Source organism: Epinephelus fuscoguttatus, linkage group LG20 (genome assembly GCF_011397635.1).
Source record: "Epinephelus fuscoguttatus linkage group LG20, E.fuscoguttatus.final_Chr_v1".
NCBI classification, from domain to species: domain Eukaryota; kingdom Metazoa; phylum Chordata; class Actinopteri; order Perciformes; family Serranidae; genus Epinephelus; species Epinephelus fuscoguttatus.
This window is the reverse complement of record NC_064771.1, coordinates 17,941,325-17,960,406: the sequence shown is the minus strand read 5'-3', so window position 1 is coordinate 17,960,406 and position 19,082 is coordinate 17,941,325. Positions and strand designations below refer to the sequence as shown.

At 39.5% G+C, this 19,082-nt stretch overlaps 2 protein-coding genes across 3 annotated transcripts in view; both read left to right on the top strand.

The window, feature by feature from the left end:
- Positions 1-2,589, top strand: part of LOC125881260 (potassium voltage-gated channel subfamily C member 1-like) — a 64,250-nt gene extending 61,661 nt beyond the window's left edge. For both annotated transcript variants that reach the window (XM_049564347.1, XM_049564349.1), the window contains one exon: positions 3-2,589. Coding sequence is in view for 1 of the 2 variants with exons in the window: in XM_049564349.1 (XP_049420306.1) it covers positions 3-16 (14 nt within the window). In the remaining variant the exon portion in view is untranslated. The remainder of the gene's footprint in view (positions 1-2) is intronic.
- Positions 2,590-10,250: 7,661 nt separating this feature from the next.
- Positions 10,251-17,879, top strand: LOC125881261 (potassium voltage-gated channel subfamily A member 7-like). The gene is made up of 3 exons (XM_049564350.1): positions 10,251-10,995; positions 11,220-11,991; positions 16,242-17,879. The coding sequence occupies exons 2-3, from the start codon at positions 11,305-11,307 to the stop codon at positions 17,145-17,147; spliced, it is 1,593 nt and encodes a 530-aa protein (XP_049420307.1). The 5' UTR covers positions 10,251-10,995; positions 11,220-11,304; the 3' UTR covers positions 17,148-17,879.
- Positions 17,880-19,082: the final 1,203 nt, after the last annotated feature.

Here is a 19,082-nt window from a genome sequence, read left to right as displayed (position 1 = left end):
AGTGTTAAGTTTCTAGCATTCGCCTTCTCTCTAATGAGGAGTCAGTAACCGGTAAACACAAATTTGAGGCGGGAGCCACGTAAGCGACAGGTGTGACGCGGATGGACAGTTTAAAGGAGATCTTTGGGGTGACAAGAGAGAGACCAGAGGTTAATCATGAATTTAAAAAAATCACATGGTCTGCTCCTCATGTTGTTACCAAAGCAGCCTCTTGGAACTCCGACCACATTTTTGACAACTGTCTGACTGACATTTTTTTTTCGTTTCTTTTTTCTGTTTTTTGGGCAAACTGACTGAGCATTGCACTGACACACTTTTGGGAGAGAAAAGGACTCCTGATTACACATTCCAGATGACATCTCTCTGACAACATTATACTCGCCATCTTGTACGATGACCAAACTCAGTACCATCCTCAGTGCTGAACAACTGAGCAACTTCACAACTTTCCGAAAAGAAAAAAAAAAACAACAAAAAAACAAACACTTGTCTTCACAAAGGACCGAATGAACAATGTAGCATCTCTGCTAACATACTGTAGCATTTGTTGGCTGGGAAATAACTTGACTTAATCCATCCACAGTTCGAAGAGAGGAATTTATGCATTCAAGGGATCTTTTAGATGTCATTTTCCTCTTAGGTTCCTTTCCAGTGAAGAAAAAAATATAGAGTACATGAGAGACAAAGGATTGGTCTTACTCGTTAAAACTATTAACATTCCAAATAAAGAATTCGATGCACTAAATACAAACAGTGCACATGAAATCAACCACAAATGCACAGTATTTACCAACACCCACACTATACTCCCTCATTCAAGTTTAGCACTTGTATAGCATGTTTGCCACTGAACCTATGTCTTCCATTCACTTTTATTAGACTGAAACACTGCCCTCTTCACAAGTACTGAGATAATCAAAAACAGCACTAACTATGAAGTTGAACAAATGAAGCACATGTAGCATCAGCTCAAACAGGTCATGTATGGCATTTACTGTACATTTAGACTCACCTGAAACATTCACCACAAGGAAATGGTGGAAAAAGACTTCTCTTTATCTCTCATGTACTGACATGGGCTCACCCCGAAAATGCGATACCAAAGGTCCTGTAGCAAAGACTTGCTGAATGACCTTCTGTAACGTATCGCAGATCAAGAGGAATATTTCATTTAGGGTGAGGCTTGTACTCGCCCTCACACTGCCCATTGCCTATGTTTGGTACAAACACATGCCTCTAAAAGTACTTTAACTGCCACTAGCATCTCATCTCTATATGCACATTTTAGTACCTTTTCCCATGTCTGACTGACACAGTGCTCAGTCATGAGGAGCAAAAAGACTGACTCAAGGAGACAAAACAAAACAAAAAGACAATTGTCAGTCTTTCTTCGGTATCAAGGGATATTGGCCTGCCTAAATTACGACGAAAAGGACGCCCCTGCCACGAGGACGCTTTTTACGTCACATAAAACTGTCCATTAGCTGGAAATTCTGTGTTATTATTTTTTGAAAGGGACCAATCAGATACATGCTCCTCCTAACACAAAAGGCCGACACTGCCAATTAGGCACAAGAATCTCCAGATGAATACTGCCCCATCTCTCTCTTGTCCCTCTTGCTGCCAACGACTGCTGCTCAGGCAAGTCGATGTCAAGATAAGGATGGCCCATCAGGGGAGCCCTTTAGGCAAAGGGGAAAATGAGAAGAAATGGACCAAGAGTAGAGCAAGTGTGGAAGTGTACAAAGAGAACAAATCTATATTTTGATAAACAAATCAACTATCCATGGCTTCGGAGGAAGTTACTGAGCAGAAAAAGGTCCAGAACGGAAGAAAGGAAAAAAAAAAAATCAGATGCAAATCTCGATAGAATATTTGGCATCATGAAATGGAGTCAAAGTCCTGGAAAAAAAAAGATGGGAAGTGAATATTTTGTTACGAGGAGTGGTTGTTTTCCCCACAAACACCGGGAAAATGTTCTTTTGAAAGACAATGAGCAATGACAGACTCTTGCCTATAAAGACAAAGGATGGACGCTGAGATAAACAAATGAAGAAAAAAAAAAAGATAATGCATTTTTGTAACTTTGTTTACCAGCATGACTAGTTTGCATGACTGTCTTTTCTGCAAGCCCTTAGTTGAAGACAAGGGTGCTAGAGATACAAAAAAAGTATATATAAAATGAATTAAAAAAATATTATATGCAATTAATGTTTTAAAAAAAAAGATTATAATCAAAGAGAAGAGCTATATTTTGTTTTGAAAAGTTAAAAAAAATGTGAATATTGAAACATGTATGTTTGCAAAGTACACCCTGAACTATGTTTTGTTTGATGAAATCTCTCTGCTACTACTGCCCTACATTCCCAATTCCAGTGTTTTTGACCGCTGCCACAGTTTTACTTTGTTGTGCATCGAGCAGTATATTTTATAACCATTCAGTTCTAACCATTCGAGACTTTGCCAAACTATAGCATTTGCGCAAAGGTTGTTTGTTGTTAACCGCAAAGTCCATGTTTTCTTCCTTGAATCATTTGCACAACTACCGTAGCAGCAGCAGCAGCAGCAGCAGCAGCAACAGCAGCAGCACTTCTAAAAAAAAAAAAAAAAGCTCTCCATACCACAACTTTGACTGCTTGATTAGTACTCATAGTTTGCTTTTTTTTCTTTGGCAATAATATAAGAGTTGTCACATGATTGTAGCAGGGCAAACGGAGAACCTCGAGAGTATCTTCAACGCCTCAGTCAGTGTTAAAGAGATCTGTAAAGGCCTTGGATGTCCCATGGCAGGATTTTGCTGGGATAGGCAGTTCTGTTCCACTAGTCCTACGTAGAACAAAAATGGGAGTACAAGTGCAGGTTATCCAATAAAGAAAGATACTATACTGGCGAACAATCAAGAGAGATTTCAGGTTTGCATGGAACCAACTGCCATTCCAAAGTTTGTGTGTGGTTTAAAGGACTCAGGTGTGTCGATGGTGTGTGTGGATGTAGGTGTTTTCTTTCTAACATAATAAATTCTAGTATATAGATAACGATAATGTGAACACCTCACCGTGATGTGTAAAAAAACGCATGCATTATGACTTGATAATCTCTCGAGGGGGGGAACAGAGTCTTGACATATCCCCCTTAGCCTCCTATCATCGTTTGTCATGAATCCAGTCCTGATAACTATGAACACTGTGCCGTGTCGTAGAGCAGAAACGTCTTCCTTTGAGAGGCAACTGAAAACTACTCACACTCGCAGTGTCAGCATGAGTGTGTAGAGGTAGCTCGTCTTTGTTTTTCTTTTCTAGATGGTCAGGTCTTTTGCGTTGGTCATTACCCATGGAGTTACCGTCATCCAGCTGGCTAGTCGGCAGCTCATTACAGCACACGACGCAGTCATGTGAGCACCAATCAAAGAGACCCAGAGCTTCCAAAATGATGTCAGTGAAGTACTTTAAGTGTTGTGAGAAAGAGAGGATGAGAGATACCAGTGTCCACCGAGGGGAGATTGATTTTAAAAAGCATTTTATTGTTGAGTGCTCTCCAGGCACCTCATCCTTGGTTTGGTATTCCAAGTGAGTTTCAGGCCCTGCTGGTTCAGGGCTCAGCTCAGGCAGCTGAATGGTCGTCCGTCCATTCCCAGTACATTGCAGTTGGAGGCTCACCAGAATATCGTGTGATGTAGACTACATAGACTATTCACGGTCCTAGAGCTTCTGTCTATTTTCAAAAACGGTCCGTGGGATTTTGTTTTGGTCCCTTATCTTTTTAAAGCTCCTGATTTTTCCTTTCCCGTTTTGGAAGGCATTAAGCAACCGCGGCTTTTGATGGTCACAAAGATGTTTATGAATATTTCAGAGGCAAACTTCGAGCAATGGTGTGCACACTTGCAAAAACTTTGTGCTTCACCCAGCTGTTTGTGTTTTCATGGCCGAGTACTGTCCTGTTTTTTCTTTTCTCTCCCTTTGTTTCTCACCGATACGTTTGCCATGTCTTCATTCTCTTCATTGTGACTGCTCTGCCAGTGCCAGGCTGAAAAAGATGTCTTTCCTTTTTCTATTGCATAATACTGCCATTTGATTTAGTCATGTTGAACAGAATGAGTTACAATGTCGAGAGTGCTAAGTCTGTTTTATTTTCAAAAGTTTGCAATCTGTTATGAAATGTTAAAGATTTCCTGTGTAACACTCACATAACCAAAACAACAAAAATGCTTTACATGGTAAGTAGGTGCCACTGTTAACCTCACGGTTACTATGTGTTGTGATAATATTATGACACGTCCTCTCTGGGTGTCTAGAAGGTGTTATGTGGTCCTTGGTTGACACATTCTATTGGTTTTCTTTATGTGCCTGTTTCTGTTCAATATGTTTTTCTTAATTGAGGACACTGTATGCAATCCGCACCACGAATGCCGCTGATTGACACTTAACTGTATGCTCCCTGAGACACAGATGTTCTGTCATCAGTTCAGATGATTGCAACCACGTGTAGTGGCTTTATGGCTTTCCATAGAGTGACTTAGCAATCACATTAATCTAAAAAAAAAAAATTTATTTTACAAAGCGATAAGACCAGAGTTGTTTTAGAGGAAATGTTATCATACTGAATAGATTTTTCTAATATATTTCATATCTTATTTTAATTAGAAATAACATTGCAAACACCACAGAAGTCATACCGATATACATACATCTGATATTACAGGCTGACATCATGCATTCATGTAAGCATTCCAAAGATAAAAAGATGTATGTTCATTTCACATGCCATCACATTGTATAAAACAGACTTAGGTACTAGTCCATTGTACTGCGGTCTTAGTAGGAGAGTGAATGGGGAGAAGAGGTGGTCACTGGAGTATCTGGTTGTGACTTATGCCGGATTTTATTTTTGAAATGTTGGGACACAAAGAACAACTCATCAAGAACTGTATAAAGTATATTTCAACGGAATGTTCATGATCTATCTTTTTATATTTTGAAGAAAAAATAGAAACATATCAATAAAGTGTCATAATTGAACATATTTCTACTATTGAGACTTAAAATGTATGAATGTCAATGCGATCTAATGTGAACTAATCTCCATAGCAGCTTGAATGAATAACTGATTAACAGTCATGAGATGCTTTTTCAGAGACATTACAAATTGCTTAAAAATCATTGAGATGAACTTAAAATAAATGAAAAAGTGACATCAATGGTGTGTCAGTTTGTTTAAGCTCTCCAACTGGGGAAATGTGTGCTCCTGTGCGTACTGACGTCTGTACTGACTGTCACAGTTAACGCTCTTCATCAGCCTGTCAGGAACAGCGTACCACAACACGGTGATTGATCTAATGTGGCTTGAAGTGTGGACACAACCAAAGTCCAAAGTCTCCCAAGAAACTGAAGGATGACACATTAAATTTGTGACTGGAAGTTCAAGGATATGGTGTATTTTGACACCAGCGTTTCCAAGAAGGTCCAACTGTCAAGTTTTTTTTACAGTCAGTGACGGTTGCATTGAGACATTCTTAGTGTCTAAAATAAAGACGTCATATAATGGTAATCTATAATTTTGAGGTCAGCTGTGACTGTGGCATGATATTTGAGAATGATGAGGTGATGCAAGTGCTGGTTTCCTGCCTCGATATCAAATAACTGTAACAGTAACTTCAGTAATATCCGTGAAAGTGGACACCAACACTTTGGATCGTAAGGATCTGAAATATGTTTTAACTCACTGGTTCCCGTCCTGACCCCCACTAGGGGTCACCAAAGCTATATAGAGATATCTATCTATCTGTCTATCTATCTATCTATCTATCTATCTAAAAAGTAGGCCGTTATCTCAACACTTACCGTATTTTAATTTGAGATTATTAGTCAGTCAAGACATAAACTTAAAAAGTCTCATGCAATAAGGGCACGGTAAAGATTCGAATGCAATCTTTATTCCCAGATGTGTTATTAAGCAGTTAAATTAACCAAAGAGCTGAAAGAAAAATGGCCAAGCGTCAGGAAGATAAAACAAATTTGTCAAAAAAGAAGCCTATTAAGTATGTATGTGAAAAAATAAATAAATAAAAAAATATAAAATAAAAAAACAATACAGACAGATAATTGTATAAAATATTCCTAAGAATATCAGGAAAACTCGTCTCTAATTAAATATTCATGGGGAATTATAATAATAGGAAATAGCAGTTTTATCATGGTCACTATTTGAGTTAATTGTACAATTTATGAGTTGTTCTACTGCACTTAAAATATGTCAATTAGTCGGTGGTTTATCAGTTCACTCAATGATAGAAAAGGAGTCCCTGAAATAAAAAAAGATTGGGAGTCACTGTCTTATCTGATACCAATTAATTCTATTCTTGGATCCATAATAGATCATGTAAGATTTTAGGAAAATTGGTACATAAGGTGTGCACAAGATGGAGAAAATAAAACCTGAATCTGTTGCTATAATCTTAAGGTACATAAAAGACTACAGCTGGATACTGCAGGTGAGCCCTCCACTAATGCTCTGACAGTCTTTTATGATTTACCAGACACATTACAAAGCATGGCAAGCAGAAAGTGCTTGAAAATCAGCAACTATTTACTGAGGTAAATCACAGCTCCTGATGAGATACCTGCACAGAGGAACAGCATTACTAAATAATCCCAACACTGCTGTTTGCTTATATCCATGATAAAGGCACAGAACCATACGCTGCTGTAAGGACCACATGGTAAGAAATAGCAATGTGGTCTGATGAGTCATCTGTTTTCTACTCATGGATACCCAGTGTCTGTTTCAAACCTGTTCTACGTAGTGATGAATCTGTGCTGGTATGTGCAGCCATCTCACAGGAGCCACAAAAGTCTCATAATTGCCCTGCATAGCTGCATGAAACCTAAAGAATATTAAGTCATTTTACAGAGGCAGAAGCACCTGCTTCTCTGTCACAGTATTCCCCTCACTAGGATTAGGATGCCCCAAACTAAAAATAACACATTTCTATGGAGAGTCATTTTGGGGTTGATTTCCTCCACAAAAACTAGGAGAATTCCTTACTGCATTTAATCAATACTTGATATTCATATGTAGCTCATTTATTATGTCCACGCTGCACATATTATTTCTTTATAAGCACATTTACACAAACGGTTGTCAGATTCATACTGAGGAGTGTGAGTTATATCATCCGATGACATGATATGCCATCAAATGGGGATGTAATGTAGCAGCCCAGTGAGCAGTATGTTTTTTTTCTGTGACTGAAGGCAGCTATGAGGAAATGTCGGCAGAGGCCTCCTTCAGTTTTTTCTCCGCTGTGCCAAAACTTCACCTCCCTCTGGTGGCAATACGCAGTAGTGTCTGCTGTGGTCCATATAAATGGAGCAGGACTTATGACTAATAGCAGTAAATGTGATGATTGGTTGGTGAACTAAAGTAGAAGTACCACCCTTCACTTAAAAATAGTATTATCATTAGTATTAACATAGTATTATTATTGTTGTTGATATTATTATATTAACCCCATCATTCAATTTCATATTTGAGACTTTACTATAAAAATAGCCCTTTATTAAAAGGGCAAAATTTGGCGTTTTTGCACCTGTATTTGTGTTGTTTTTCTTCCTCCCTTTAATATCACAAAGCCATAGTCAGTAGGTTAAATTGCAGAAGACAGTTGTATCATTAAATGTCACAGCTTGAAACATATTATTTCCACAATATTTAAATATAATATTTCCACTAGATAATCTTTCCAGGCTGATGACAGACATGTTTGCCAGAATTTAAACCAACTAAATGATGGATATTCATTTTATATTGTTCACTTGCAGCATTTAACTTTGTCCCTGTGACAAATACTTAGCTTATGTCATTTTACCACTACTTACTTGATCCCCAGTGCCTTAAATCCAGTCCCCTGAGGTTCAGGTGGTGGCTGCTTTCCCTGCTGAAGTCTGTTGTGTGACACACAGCAATCCTGTGGGGATAAGAAACAGATTGAGAGACTGGCCGGGGCTGTTCATGATGGATGGATGGAAATGGAGGCAGTCAAGGGTCCAAGTTTATTTAAAAATAAAGCTAAAAAAAATAGCATTACCTAAGTGATTGTTGTGCTGCTCTGCCAATATTAAAAAGGTAAGACCATTTACCCAAAAAAATACATTCATGTAATTGCTCCTGTAGTGCTTTACTTTGTTTCCTTTGTGACAAAACTACCCATGAGGCAAAAATTAACCTTATCTTGTACTTCTCAACAACAGCCTATAATATATAAATGCTAATTTTACTTTGATTTTCTACCTTAGCCTCTGTTACTCCTCTTTAGCTTCCCTGCAGTCACAAAGCAGCAAAACAGTTATGCCAATGCTAACATCAAAGCTAGGCTATACTTACAGTGCTAAAACTGCAAATAGCACCACAGTTTTAATACATACACAACAATTACGTGACAAAGTTGGTAGCCAACAAAGTGGTTTCTAATTTCTTTAAACATTAACCACTCAAAAAAACAAAACAATAAAACAAACAAAAATAAAAGACACAAATACTCACAAGGACTGGCGGAGGCCATATCAGTCTCTTCTCTAAAGCCTGGCTCTCTCTAACCAACAAATATCCTATAACTTATGACAAGGGTATGCTGTTGTTCTCCATGATGGTTTTCAATAAAACAACAAAAAAGCTCTGAAATTTACAAACAGTTGCTAAAAAACTCTGCAGTCACTTCCCCCTGACCATGTTTCTGACAACTAGCTTGCAGTGCTAGCTTGTAAAACATACAACAAATTTGAATGATACATGCTTACGTGTTAGTATCAGTGCTCTATTGGATAAAATGGTTGTCAATCAGGTCACAGGGGGCGTCAGTAACTCACCTGTGCGCACTCTGATTGGTTACTTTTATAAGTTGCTTGTTTGAGACGGTTTGAGATGGTGATGAAGGTAGGCTACACCAAAACATGGAGGCATAAAAATCAGCACTTAATCTGTACCTTGTTCAGAATGTACCTGGCTTCAAAGTGAGGGTAGAGCTTAAAATTATATGTTTATGTGTTATATGTATTAGTAGCCTATATTGCTTAACAGAAAGATAATGTTTAATTACAAACAGTGTGTGTTTTTAATCATTTAATTCAAGAAGGTAGGTGTAAAAATTTGCTGTCACATATTCATTGTCTTTTTTCTTCTGTAGGAAAGACATTTTTGTTGGTAAAAGAAAAAGTTGAAAGATTGGTTGGTATATACTTGAATGGTAAATTAATTAAAGGTCCAGTGTGTATGCCGGGTTTAAACAGATACAGTATGGGGAAAACTGCATTCTCTTAACATTCACCTTGGGCATGGAACAATCTTCAAAAAGATCTACAATTAGAAACACTTATATCCACTGATCAATTTAAGGGCATCATAAAGAATGTGGCGACAAAGACATGTGCTTGTGTTTTTTTTAGAGGCCACTATGTTTGAACAGTTGTTGTTTTATTGTGGATTTTTGTATTATATGTTGTATTTGTTGCATCTTAAATGTTTTTTTCATCGGCTGCTACCTTGGACAGGTCTCTCTTGTAAGAGACATTTTCAATTTCAGTGGGACTTACTGGTTAAATAAAGGTAAAATAAATAAGATTAAGGGGGATTCAGTGGTATCTCACAGTGAGGACTGCAGATTGCCACCAGATGAAATTTCTCCCAGTTAGAACTACTTCAGTGTTCATTGTTCAGGAGGTTTTCACTGGGAGTTGAATTATCCTTGGAGATCTTCCCTCTCCGAAATAAATGGACCTGCTGATTTATAACAGTAACAATGCACAATACAGCAGTTTTACATTAAAAAAATCTGCATTTTCTAATGCTTTTGTCACAGAGAGGCTTCTAACTACGGTGGCTGATGCTAAAACGTGAATGGCTTTATCTGACACCAATGTTTGATTTGTCCTTTTTGGGCTACTGTAGAAACATGGCAATGCAACACACAGAGAATCCACTCCCGATGTAGATATAAACGTGCATTCTGAGGTAACAAAAACACATCAATTCAAGTGATTATACATGAATGAAAACATACCTATTCCATTTCTGCCAATCAAACTGGACCTAAAAAAAACAGCAGGATCTAAATTCCTATATTACAAGCTTGCTTTTTGTGCAGTGATAAGTTTGCAACTTTAATTTAATTGCTAACTTGCTTTCCAACAGCAAACAATTTCCAACAAGTTCATGTCTTATACTTAAAACATTCTGTGAACATAACTGGAAGCCCTGTCTTGAATTGTCTTAAAGTGGTGCAATGTTATCATGGGTTTGAGATAGTCTTAGTCAGGATAACACAAAGTATATCATGAATTATAGTTTATATAAATCTAAAAGCGCAAGAAAAATGGCTTCTGCAAGATATTTAAAACCAACATATGCCAAATCCCTCATAACAATAGAAAAAAAAATTAAAACAAACAATGAAATGCTTATCAGGAAAAGAATAGACTATTTGTCATGTATGTTTTTTTCCATGATTATCACCGTAGAGTTCCACTGTTTTTTGTTTTTAAATCAAATACGAGTCAATGCGGAAGAGTGAGGGACCTCTGTCAGTCAGAGTACCATGCTTGTTAGAGGGGGTAACACTGTGCGGTGCCAGGCAGAGGTGACATTTGATAGGAAGGTTGAAGGTTGTCTTGCCTCATAGCTGAAATGGAGGGAAAGGACAGGGAGGGGTTGGAGGGATCTAGCAGAGATTGAATTTCAACAGGACAGCATTCCCAAAAAATTTCAAGACAGACAACGCGAGGCACCAAGGGGACGGGAGAAGATCGCGGATGTTCCCTGAGCAAACAACTGGAAGCACAGTTTGTGTACAAGCTGGTCAGAGAGGCAGGCGGACAAGAACTTTGTGCGTATGATAGACGGACATGATGACAGAGAGAAAGACAGGCAACACGATGACAAACAGAAGACAAACAATGTGATTTTTCATCCTGTCACTAGTCTCTGTCAGCAGCTGTTTTACACTTAGTGAGTACATGCTTTCATCTCGCTAACTGGGTACTAACTTTGCTTGTTGTTTCTCTTTTTTATCTACCTTTGAAAAGAAGTAAAATAAATAACATTTAAAAGAATCTTTTGCAAATACAGTCTCTGCTACAGTATCTCCCCTACAGACGTTTGCTTCTTATGTCACCTGTAATGCTTGTCGATTGAAACACAATCCACTGATGGAGCTATCACTCTGGTTTCAGACAGGGTTTGCTCTTAAGTCCAGTTGTTCTACGAATTCTCAGGAGAGCGGTTTGCAGCGTTCCCTGGCCTGGGATACACACAGTAATGGACAGCAGTGACCCACAGGAAGACGAAAGAGGAAGCAGAGGGAAAGAGAGTGATGGGGAGAGTGGTAAACAGCTAAAGAACCAGCTCAACTGTGAGGAAAAAGGAGAGAAGGAGAATAAAGGGAACGAGAAGGAGAAGAAGAAAGAGAGCCGGCGTTCTGGGTCTCTATGGAGGAGTGGATGGGCGCTGAGTGAAAGACTGGCCATCAATGTCTCAGGGATGCGTTACGAAACTCAGCTCCGCACCTTAGCCCAATTCCCTGACTCCATGCTCGGTGACCCCAGGCGGAGGTCGCGGTACTTTGACCCACTTCGAAACGAGCTCTTCCTGGACCGAAATCGTGCCTGCTTTGATGCCATTTTGTACTTTTACCAATCAGGCGGGAGGCTTCGGAGGCCCGCGAACATACCACTGGACATTTTCATGGACGAGCTGATATTCTATGAGCTGGGAGAGGACATCATGAATCGCTTCAAGGAGGACGAGGGTTTTCCAAAAGAAGAGGAGAGGCCGCTGCCATCGAACAATATCCAGAGGAGATTGTGGATGCTGTTTGAGCACCCTGAGTCCTCATCCGGCGCACGTATCATAGCCATCATCAGTGTCATGGTCATTGTGGTGTCCATCCTCATCTTCTGCCTGGAGACACTGCCCGACTTCAGGTCTGAGAAAGAGATACGAGAGGTAGGAGATGTGATTATAGCATGTGTCTAGGAGGCAGAATAGTATAAAGAAGTGTCAGGGATGGAGGATTGCAAATTTCTTAGGGATTCCAAATGTCCAAACCCAGCTGGCCTCCAATGGCGTTAGGTGTTGATATTTTGTTGAATTTAAATTGTGAGGTCAGATGACCAAAATTCAGTGTCAGGACATCTACATCAAGTTAATGTAGAATACTGACGACAGATGATATGGATATTTTGTTGGTTTAAGTTGTGTTGTTGATTGACCAAAATCCAGTGTCTCCCAAGTGTCAAAAAATATACATGAGGTATTGAGAGCAAACCCATCAACCAATTCCAATTCCATTAGACATTTAAAGTACCATTAACCTAAATTTCATTACATCTGTCCAATGTAAGAGTCTGTCCTTGTTTTGACGGCATATTGACGTCCGGTCCCAGCAGTGAAGGTTAGGTGGATTTTGGGGGTAAATGGTGTGCAGTATCCTCCATTTAGACAAATAAGACCTACCTTGAGAGGATTTATACAGAAGCACATTGCATAGACCTTCACAAGAGAAAAAAATTAGACACCTGATCTCGCAATTATGAGTTACTTTCTCATTATGAAAAATGTTGAGGTAGCTATTGTACGTCAGGTTTCTCTTCCAATCCTTAGCTATAAACTTACTAGTTACTGAATTAAATATCGATAGGGCTGTATATATATATATATATATATATATATATATATCTCACTCTGCCAATCTTAATCATAACTCTCCTTGTCTGCATGTAAGGCGCACGATATTAAATAGTTCCAAATTTAACATAAAGAGCAAAATAAAATGTGTAAACAATATATGAATGTAGTTAACATTAAATTATGTAGATGCAAAATAATGAGAAGAGACAATCTACTGGATATGTCCTCACGAAAATAAATCTCGTCTTACATTATCAATGGTTACTAACCTAGGCTACAGGATTAGACAGTGGGCAATAGTGGTGCTGTCACATTTAAACTGCTTTTATGCCCTTCTTGGTATGAGCCACTGGGACATTTTATTTTACTAAATTAACATTAGTATGTCAACACTGCTCAGGGTTCTCAAGTTAGTAGGATTGTTCAGGTGGAAAGCCCAGTTTGATCTGTTGGAGGATGCTTAAATCAATGCATTTCCAGCTTTTTTTCCTAAGTATGAGATCATTTTTTTCTTGTGATCATGGGATAAAGTGTCTAATTTTTTTAATAAATGCAATACTTACGTAGTAATGTCACCAGTATAAAAATGGGAATCATATCAACAAAGGAAACTAGTATAGGTGGGGTAGGTCGGGCTTGGACATGAGAGAATATAATGTTATCAGTCTCTCTTGAAAGATGACCACCATTAAATCTATTTCATATTTTTATATCATGACTCTATGTTCAGTATCACACCAACTGATTAATGCCACGTGCTAAAGCAGAGACACTAAAAGCCCATATCGAACCTCCTGGGTTTAAAGTTTTGAAAGTGTTGGCTCCCTGGGTCAAGCGGAAACATGATATCATGGGAAGCAGGTGTTTAGGTAAACACATGGTGAGTACTACAGTATGTGTTAAGAGGAAAAATACTGACATGGACACAACAATTTTTCAATATGTCTGGAAGCAGACCAGATAGAGAGGGTGAGAGAGACTGAGGGAAGCTTATGGTGTGATTATTTTAGTCGACTGTTAAATCTGATACACATGGATTCAGGAAGCACTAAAGGGTACAGGGAGCAATGGGTGGGGGCCTGGAGTACAAATAAAAAGAAAGACAGGGTCAGGAGACAGTTAGGTGTGTTAATAAAAGGTCACACAAGTGACCGAACACATAGGCAAAGGTGAGCCAATAAAGCCTTTCGGTGGATTAGAACCGGAGACTGAAAGGTCTTGCAGGATGAGAAGTGTACGCTGGGTCATGTTAACACATTCTTCCAGGACTGCTGTGCTAGGCCAGGCCTGCCTTTGCACAAGGGAGCTGCCAGGAAACTACTGTAACATACTCCAGTCCAAGTCAGTGACAGACCCACTGAGCTGCATTGCCAATGTTGTATGGCTGCAGAGGCCACAGAGACGGGATAGCAGCCAAGGCGGAGATGGACGAGGAGACGTTCTCGTGTTTCTCTTCGGAGATCTCACGGGGTTATATTTAGTCTTAGGAGAGCCCTTGGAGCAGATCAACACATAGATGTCCACCTTTAGCAATAAACACTGTCACCGACTGGCTACCGAAAGTCACAAGGAATACTCTAGGTTTATTTAAACTACACTGAAACTTTATATATTATACACAGCCCATTACGGCATTACTAAGCTGATCCTGGTATATCCGTATCATCCGTTTTCACACCTTTAATTTGATGTTAAGTGTAAGATGTTTCAAACAGCCACGGTCCAAGGCTTGAGTGTAATGCTAATAACAGACACGGAGGAAGGAAAGACAGGTGGACTGAAAAAGAGATAGTGAGAGCTATGACTGAAATGTAAAGCCACAGATGTCAAACGCTTTTATGATGGTGTCGAAAGTGAGAACCAATGAGTTGGTGGACAAGTGTCAATGTAGTTTATTACAGTTACATGAAAACAGTATCTCTGCAGCAGTTTGACATATAATAATAATACGACAGCCTACATTTAAAGGAACAATTTGACATATCGATAAACAGTCAGATGAGAATATATATACCACTCTCATGCCTATACGTGTAGCTGAATCCACTAGCTGGTTAGCCTAGCTTAGCATAAAGACTGGTAAGGCAAGGAAGCAGCCAGCTTGGCTCTGCCAAAAGGTAACATAATTCAGCTACCAGCACTTCTAAGCTCACTAATTAACACTTTATATCTATTTTTATGCCTCCACATTGGCGATAGCTGTGCCCAGAGGCATTATGTTTAAAGGTTGTCCGTTCGTCTCTCCATCCATCCATCCATCAATCCGATTCTTGTGTGCAATATCTCAAGAACACCTTGAGGGAATATTTTCAAATTTGGCTCAAAGGTCCACTTGTGATTAGGATGAATTGATTGGAGTTTGGTGGTCAAAGGTCAAGGTTACTGTGGCCTTGCGTCTGTCTCATTCTTGTGAACACCAATTTTCTGGCCATTACTCAACGTCATATCTAACAGACAGACAGATATTTGGTCCGTTACTGAATTGGTGACGCTAATATTAGGAGCCCACCTTGAAACTGTGCTGATTCTTGAAGATGGGTTTGAAGCATCCATGTTTTCACAGACATGGATGTAAACTGTAACTGCGAGTTGACAGGTTTGTGAAGGCAGGAATTCTAGTTTTTGACAAAAAATCTATACAAAAACTGAAGCATAAACGATGTAAATTCACAGTTTTACAGAGGGTCATGTGCCAGACGATTCCAAGCAAGAAATGTTGCTCAGTTTTTGTATGTGTTGTTTTCACACTTATTATAATGTCCTAATAAGTGAGCTATACAGCTACTCGTAGGTGGATTTTGTTACTTTTGAAAAGAACCAGGCGAGCTGTTTACCCTTCTTTCCAATCTTTGTGCTAAGCTAAGCTAAGCTAAGCTAAGCTAACCGTCTGCTGATTTTAGCTTTATAACAACTGTACAGACTTAAAAGTGATGGTTTTCATCTTTTCAACTCTGGTCAAGAAAGCAAATAGACATACTCCCCCAAATCCAACTAGTCCCTTCAGTTTGGTTAATTATTTATAGTTTAAAGATCCAAGCGGATAAATGAATGTTGGCATTGTACATTTCTGCCTGTGTAACATTTATACATAACTTTATGTTTCTTTAATGCTGTGGTTATGTGTAGAAACAAATAACACTTGGTTATGGTTAGGAAAAGATCATGTTTTGGCTTGAAATACAGTGTTGGTGCCACAATCATGGCTGGAATTGCTGCCTTTGTCTTGCTAAGAAACACCTGGTTTTATTGTTTGTCCATCTGGAACAATGGTCTACAGTCTGGCAGCCATCTCATCTTGCTGTCACACCATCCACCACTTCCTCCACATCCTGATGTCAGCTCATACATGCGATCAGAAATATATCACTTTCAAAACTTTGACATGATACATATAAAATGTACAAATGTAACATGTAACACGTGGTTTGCAGAAACATACAATACCAACACATTCTCCTGGCAACTGGGCTTGAACAGTTAGCAAAGTGACAAGTCTAATTGTGTATTTTCATACTTAATTAGCATGTTTTCTGTCTTTCCTGTCTGTCCTGTCTCTTTTATGTCAGGAATATTATTACAGGTACCACTCCCAGGCAAAGAATGTTTCTGAGAACATGCCTCCTCCAAACAGTGCTTTCCAAGACCCCTTCTTCATGGTGGAGACCATCTGTATATGCTGGTTCTCCTTTGAGCTCCTCATGCGCTTTGCTTGCTGTCCCAGCAAACCGCACTTCTTCAAGGATGTCATGAACTTCATCGATTTCAGTGCTATCCTGCCCTATTTTGTCACATTGGGAACGGAGCTGGCCAAGGACAATGACGCCTCTCCAGCCACATCCTTGGCCATCATCAGAGTCATCAGGTTAGTGAGGGTGTTCAGGATCTTCAAGTTGTCTCGTCACTCCAAGGGCCTCCAGATCCTGGGTCAGACACTGAGGGCTAGCATGCGCGAGCTGGGCCTGCTGATCTTCTTCCTGTTTATTGGCGTAATCCTCTTCTCCAGCGCCATCTACTTTGCCGAGGCTGATCACACTGACACCGACTTCATTAGCATACCACACGCCTTCTGGTGGGCAGTTGTCACCATGACCACAGTGGGCTATGGTGACATGTACCCAGAAACAGTGTGGGGTAAGATGGTTGGCTCGATGTGTGCCATTGCTGGCGTGCTCACCATCTCGCTGCCAGTGCCTGTCATAGTGTCCAATTTTAGCTACTTCTACCATCGGGAGACTGAATGTGAGGATCATACCGAGTACAAACACGTCCAGACGAGTCTTTGGGAGGAGGAGGGGCCAGAAGGGGAGGAAATAGAGGAAGGTGATAGAGATCCGGAGGGAGATTATTATGCCATTGAAGGTATCTGCAACCCTTTGAATGGGACCTTGCTGGCCGGACTGTGTACAGGGCAAAGCCCAGAGTTCAGAGGAGGAAACATGTATCTGAGGGAACCATTGGTTACTCAAGTGTAGGGAGGGTGAGTGTTGTTTTGTAGCTTTCAATAAAGACACAGTCGGAAGTGAACAAAAAATCAGAATGAAACACAATGAATGAAATGAGAAAAAAGGAAACTGGAAAATAAAACTGCCTTTTGTTGTTCATTTAAAGGTATTTATGACAGCACTTGCCAGCCAAATGTCACTGAAAGGCAACTTTTGTATAATATAGCTTTAAAAAAGCCACAAAAAAAAAAGACTGAGTGAGTTTAACATTCTCAGGGTCTTGATATAAATATAGTATGAGCTGTTATTTATTAATGCTATCAGCTTTGTGTTTTAAAATGACTTTCTGAATGTCCTTTCTGTGCCTTAAAACTATGATGTCTTAGTCACTTTGATGTCACTTTTTGGCTTAATGTTTGAAGTGGAAACAGATAGATTATCGACAATATAGACGTCACCAAAACTCAACCAAACACCAGCAGAGCTGTCGCCACGGACAGATCGAGATTCCCTCGTCAACCAACCCCACATTCTCAACATTCTCCTGTAGGTAATGTACAAAGTTCACATTTGTGTAGATTTGGCTCATGTGACCTGAAGCGACTGACGTGACCTTTATTGCTGTAACACAACACTGTCGCATTACTCAGTGACACGGTGTGACCCATTTGTGTTAAAGGGGAACGTTTTGATTGCAGAAGTTCTGTATTTACCTGCTCAAATATGCTCTCAGTGTTTTTAATAAAGATTTTATTTTGTTAACTTTCTTAAAAGAAGTGTTATTTATGGTTGCCTGTGGTATAGAGCAATTATTTAAAGAAAAGGTGCTGGTGCCACTGAAAAAATAATATTTGCCTAGTAGGTATAGCAGTGTTATGTTAGGAAATGAAATGTAACAAACTCAAGAAACAAAATCATACTTAATCTGTCACCACTTAGCCTACTGTATCCCTAGGATCAACATTTGTCGCTGAGGTCTGCCAGATGCAATCTGTCTTTCCCTTTTGTATGAACGACCTTTACCACAGCCACTAAGCTGCTCTAACGCTGTTCTCAATTTCACTGGAACACATAAGACTTTCTAGCACAGTGATGATCCATGGAAGGTATGTGAACTAATGTAGCTTTGCTATTGCAAGCACCGCCACTGATGTGTTTGTTTTATTGATGTTAATTTAACACTCTTAGATGGTAACATTAAACATAATGTTGATTTTAACACTCCCTCTATATATGTATGCAGGGGTGCAGGGGGACACAGGGAAGACATTCTCCTCAATAATGTGAACACGTTCAGCAAAGTAGCGGAGGACTTTTATTTTGACTGCAAAGTCCTAGGGCTTCTGTGAAACTACACCTACATAGGGCAACAAAAAAGTTTATCTTGGGTACATAGGTACAATGGACAACCAAGAACGGACAGCAGAGGAGATAAAACAGTAGGAAACATTTCAGTCCTTGACCATCATCAGTGCTCAGCAACACATTCTCACTCTGACCTTGACCAGAGTTGGGTATAATGTGTTCCAAAGTAACACGTTAGAGTACTTTGATTAGTTTTTGCAGTTCCGTTACTTTTAGAACGCTGGTCCTTCAGCTCCGAAACAGCAACGGCTGTCGTTTGGTTCTAATAACGGAGATAACGTTAAACCTATCAGTCTGAAAGAAGCCACGGAGCTTGTGGCTCGCTATGTGGTCGAAGAAATGCTGCCGTTGTATAAATAGGTGGAGTCTAAATAGGTGGAGTAGGACTCGCTGACAGACATATTTCAGACTCAGGACTTGCATTATGCCTGGTACACGCTACAGCTGGTACTCACCAATTATCCCCGGTCGTCTTTCACGGTGTGTGTGATGTCATCGGGTTATTCTTGTCCTGTTTTTATTACTTTCACTGTTATTTGAGTCACTGCCAGAACTGTGTCTGTTCATGTGCCAGCCGACATGTTGTTGTAGTCACCTAAA